Source organism: Myotis davidii, unplaced genomic scaffold (genome assembly GCF_000327345.1).
Source record: "Myotis davidii unplaced genomic scaffold, ASM32734v1 scaffold539, whole genome shotgun sequence".
NCBI lineage: Eukaryota > Metazoa > Chordata > Mammalia > Chiroptera > Vespertilionidae > Myotis > Myotis davidii.
The window spans coordinates 126881-131710 of NW_006290028.1; the positions used below are offsets into that span (position 1 = coordinate 126881).

A 4830-nucleotide genomic window follows, 5' to 3' on the forward strand; every position below is an offset into this window, starting at 1 on the left:
TGCGGAGGCTGTCACTCCAGGCGTGCCCGTAGAAATTTGGCATCTCTGAGCGAGGCACGATCGCCAGGCCGTATCCCAGTAACCTCGAGGGTTGAGCTGGGCGATACCCACCATGATGAGATGGGAGGGTGGAGACAGGAGGTGGGCACGGACCGGGGGGACCTCAGGGAAGTGGGGGTCTCAAACACAAGGGGAACGTCATACTGGCCTTGGGCATCGAGTTCGTAGAGGGGGTAGAGGTCCAGGCTGGTGCTGGACGTGGTGGGAGGAGGCACGAGGGAGCCCGGAGCAGGGCTGGGTCTGAACTTGGGATTCAGACTCCCAGCCTGGCTCTCATAACCTGTTCTGATGGGGGAGCAGCAGGCAGGGCAGGGCAGGGCAGGGGCTGGCACCCAGGTCACTGGCACCGGCCACCATGGCTGCGGAGCTCACCGTTGCAGAGGAACCCGGCGGTGCGTGGGCACTGGTAGTTGTCGAACTCGCAGAACTGGCCCTCGTAGCGGCCTTCGCCGTAGCACACGCAGCGCCCGCACTGGCACTCGCCGCGCCCCGAGCACGGCCTGTCCTCTCCCTCCCGCAGGCAGGGCTGGATGTCGCTCAGCGAGCCCGTGGAGCAGCTGCAGGTCTTGCCACTCCTGAGGGAGGAGCCAGTCACTTCCCACAGCCGGGGACCAGGCTGGGCCTTTACCCTCCCATTTCACAGATGAGAAAACTGAGGCTCTGAGCAGACCACCCCCAACCCCCAGCCCCCAGGTCCCGTGCCCCGACGGCCCATTGTCCTGATTCTTGCACGTCTTTCCAGCTGCATCCTAAGTAGCTCAAAGTGCTTTGAACGGGCCGCACCTAACAACCAGGTGCCCTCTCCTAGTCAGGCACAGACGGGGGCCCAGGGTGAGGGCCCGCTGGCACGCTGGGCACTGCACACTCACCAGCCCTCGTAGCACACACAGTGTCCGCACATGAAGTCTCCGTTGCCGCTGCACTGGGGTGAGCCCACCTCTTTTTGCTAGAATGAGAACACGTGGGGTATATGGGGGGGGCAGGGCCACTGGACACTCCTGCTGCCTCTGCCCCTCAGGGCGCCCCTCGAGGGGGACGTGGCCGCAGGGCGCAGGGCGCGGGGCTTGGGCCGGCTCCACAGCTCCCTCCCGCCCCGGGCACAGTCATACCAGCTCGCAGGCGCACAGGTCACAGACGATGCCCACGTCCATCCGGAGGCCGTCGGAGAAGGAGGGCTTCAGGTGGATGTTGCCCTTCCTGTCGTGTTCTGGCAGCTGGCACACGTGCGTCCCGTCCACGTCCTCGATGGCCCGAAGCTGAACTTGGTAGGTGCCCTGCAGGGACCCTGCTGTCAGCCAAGGCAGGCCCGTGTCTGAAGGCCCGTGGGCCTCAAGCTTCGGGATGTGCCTGGGTCCTGGCCCCCAGCTCATCCGAGGGGCTGACCCGGGGCCTTCAAACCCGGGCCTGTCTGGCTTCAGAGGCCACGTCCTTGACCTCTGCTCAGGCTGACCCCCTCGCAGGGGCTGTGCCCGTCCTCCCGCCCCGGGGCCCCGTGAAAACGTACCACTTCTCCTCGCCGGATGTGAAAGGACCCCGTCTCCGTCTTCTGGAACATCTTGGAGGTGACCTCTGTCCGCAGGCCGCGGGGGCTGTCCAGGGCCCGGATGTCCAGGTTGGAGTGAATGCGCTAAAGGAAGGCCAGGGGTCAGGGGCCCGGGGGAGCCTGGGCCCACCCCTCGGGCCTGGCTGTGCTCTGCCCCTGTGTGGGGACTGGGGTGGCGTCAGGGCGGCAGGGCTCGGGTGGGCTCCCCGGGGACCCTGCCTCACTGGCCTGACCTGTTTCTCCACCCTGACTGGGGACACCCTTCGCCCACTCGGCCTCCCCCCAGCCCTGCCCGGAGGGACCCGGCCTCGGGCGGGCCCCGCGCCTCACGTTGAAGGCCTCCTGCAGCAGTTCCACGATGTTGGACGAGTCTTCCTGCAGCACGCCCAGCGAGGACACAGGGAAGTACTTGTGCAGCTTCTGCGGACAGAAAGCCAGGCCCCGGCTCAGTAACAGCTCAGGGTTATCCCCACTTTGCAGATGGGATCACTGAGGCCTGAAACCTGTTGGTGCATCCAGAGTCAGACCTCTTAGCCCCGCCTGCCTGGGGGAGGGTGGGCACATGACCTCCCTGTCCCACCAGGGCACACCCTGGAGGTGCTGGCTGGTTGGGGCGGGAGTAAGGGGTGAAGGGAGGGAGGAGAGACGGAGAGAGAGGAGAGAGGTCTGAGAAGATCCATGGACCCCTACCCGCCCCTTTCTCAGCCGGTGAGGCCCCAGGCCACCCCCACTACCCCACCACACACACCTCGTAGTAGCTATAGGAGTAGTTGGTGACGGCGAAGATGGGGATAATGTTGTGTTTGGCCAGCAGGCGCACCAGGGTGGGCACAGACGGGTAGTCCTGTGTCTTGTACTGGGTGTAGGTGCCTGTGGCGTCCAGGTGGCACTCCTCGTCATTCCGCTTCAAGATGCCAGCCAGCACGTTGGCACCGTCGGCCTCATAGTGGAAGGCAGACTCGGTGGAGAACACCAGCAGGTGGGTGCTGTCAGGGCGCCAGCCGATGTCCCTCTGGGGAGAGCAAGGAGGGCAGTCACTGCGCTGTCCTGTGTGACGGTGAACGTGGGTCCCCATGGGGGGCCCGGTGAGGCCACAGGACGAACAGCAGCCATCATCACGAATGAGTGACGACATGGAAGACAGAACCAGTGCCAGGAAATGGGCGCGGGTCTGCGCACACCGTGGGCGCCACTCAAGATCGGCCCCAGGGCCATCCGACTGTCCCCCAAGGTCTTAGCCACCCTCCAGGACGTTTTAACTGCACAGGAAAAGGTACCCCACGCAACGTTAAATGAAAAGGGCCGGTTACAAGAGGCCCAGCAGCGATGACACTTGGTTAGACGACAGATGGGACGAGTGTGGAAACGATTACAAAAGAGAAGATGCGCCAAGGGGAAAAAAGCAAGTTTCAGATGAGCAGGGCACCGACTCCAACCTCAGGAAATAAGGAAGAGGGAAGGAGCTATGCTGGTGGGACACCATGGCCACCGTCTGACCGTGGTGACCACGGGCTACTTCTCTTCTTTGTTTTCCAAACTGTCTATTAAGTGGGTATATTATTTTCAAAATGGGAAAAAATTGACATGCACACAAAACGAAGTGCCTTCTTTGGCGGCCCAGCACTGCTGGAGACGGGGCAGCTGTGGGTCCTGGGAGACTGGCATGAGGGAGGAGATTGGGCGGGAGACTGGCATCAGGGCATGGAAGGTTCCGGAGATCCGGGACGCATGTCTGCCTCGCCGGCCAAGGCTCAGGGCTCAGGGCTGTGGCTCCCGGCACATCTGAAGCCGCATTGTAACTGAGGGCCACCCAGAGCGGCTCAGGACGCGGGGCCTCGGCTGGCACCAGAGCAGCCCGTGGCAGCAGTGCCCTGGTGGAGCAGCACCGCCCTCTCCCAGGCGCAGCCCCTCCCTGGCGCGCACCGTGCACACGGCCGTCTGCAGGATGGCGTCGAAGCCACCTTCCGGGGCGTCCAGGTTGCCCGAGATGCGCTCTTGCTGCAGCTTCCTCCGGAACTCGGTCACGTCGTCCGTCAGGCTGATGACGTTCTTGAAGGAGAAGGGGGCGTCGCTGTTGGGCCAGGGCTCCTTCAGCCTGGGCACAGGGGGAGGGAGAGGGTCAGGGGTGAAGACCCACTTGTGCCCCCGACCGTCCTCTCTGGGAGGCCGCCCGCCCGCTCATTTCAGGCAAAAGCCAGGACTCCCGCCCCCTCGGCCACTCACTTCTCCGGCCTCATGTCCGTCTGGGGGACGCTGACTTTGTCCACAAACTTGCCAAATCCAATAGTGTAGTCGCTGGTGAGCCGGCTCAGGACCCGGGCTGGGCATCAACAGGGAACAGAGAAGGCAGCTGAGCCTCAGCACCCCCACATCAACACGGGGGGCCGGGGCTGGCTCGGGAAGAGGAGGTGACCTCGGTGGACACACAGTGATGCTCCCAGGAGCCTTTGTCCCCAGTCACAGTCGAGGGCCATGGGCCTCGGGTACCAGAGCCCTGCACGGGGCCGGCTGGAGAAGGCGGCCTTCTCTAAGTCCCAGACCCTGGGGATGCTCCCCTGGGAATGTGGGGAGTTCGGGGGGGGGGGTTAATGTCCTGTCCTTCCTTGTGGGGTGGGGACAGCTGTCCTGAGCCCTGGCCTCTGAGCAGGTGCCCAGCGGGCTGGGTGAGGCACCTGCCCCCCCCCCGCCCCTCCGTCCTCCACGCTGGCCCGGCCGGGCCCAGGTGCTCCCCCATCTGCTTGAGGTTGTCCAGATCGTCGGACATGGAATTGGAGAAGTCCATGAGGATGTACAGGTCCACGGGGCTCTCCAGCGGCTCGAACACCTCCAGCTCGAAGAGCCGCTCCTCGCCCGGCCGCAGGAGGACCTGCAGCGCCTGGGGGGACACCTGGCTGCGGCGCAGGGTGGTGTCGATCTGGGTCTCCTGTGACGGGGGAGGGGGCAGAGGGGGTCACTCCAGAGAGCTGATGGTCCCTCTCCGCCCAGCCCGGGACAGGGAACCCCACACAGCCGCCGTGAGCACGGAGGTCCCAGCTCCCTTGACCCCGCCCGGGCACCTCTGTGATCTCGAAGCTGCTCTCCATGACCACCACGCTCTCCGGCCCGCAGCCCGCGGCCAGCAGCTCCGCCTGGGTGTTGCAGCGTCGGTCCTTGAATGTCTGGCCGGAAGGAGACGAGTCAGGGGGCGCAGGGCCCGTCCCCCGGATTTGTCCCCTCCGAGTTTCCTG

General features: G+C 64.8%; 1 protein-coding gene across 1 annotated transcript in view; it reads right to left on the bottom strand.

Moving 5' to 3' along the window:
- The window catches only part of ITGB4 (integrin subunit beta 4), a 22649-nt gene that overhangs the window by 16552 nt on the left and 1267 nt on the right, over positions 1-4830 (bottom strand). The window contains exons 3-12 of the mRNA XM_015563304.1: positions 4660-4761; positions 4322-4526; positions 3827-3923; positions 3527-3698; positions 2352-2615; positions 1934-2023; positions 1565-1687; positions 1170-1334; positions 930-1006; positions 433-635 (exon numbers count right to left, since the gene is read on the bottom strand). Coding sequence (XP_015418790.1) covers positions 433-635; positions 930-1006; positions 1170-1334; positions 1565-1687; positions 1934-2023; positions 2352-2615; positions 3527-3698; positions 3827-3923; positions 4322-4526; positions 4660-4761 — 1498 coding nt within the window. The remainder of the gene's footprint in view (positions 1-432; positions 636-929; positions 1007-1169; positions 1335-1564; positions 1688-1933; positions 2024-2351; positions 2616-3526; positions 3699-3826; positions 3924-4321; positions 4527-4659; positions 4762-4830) is intronic.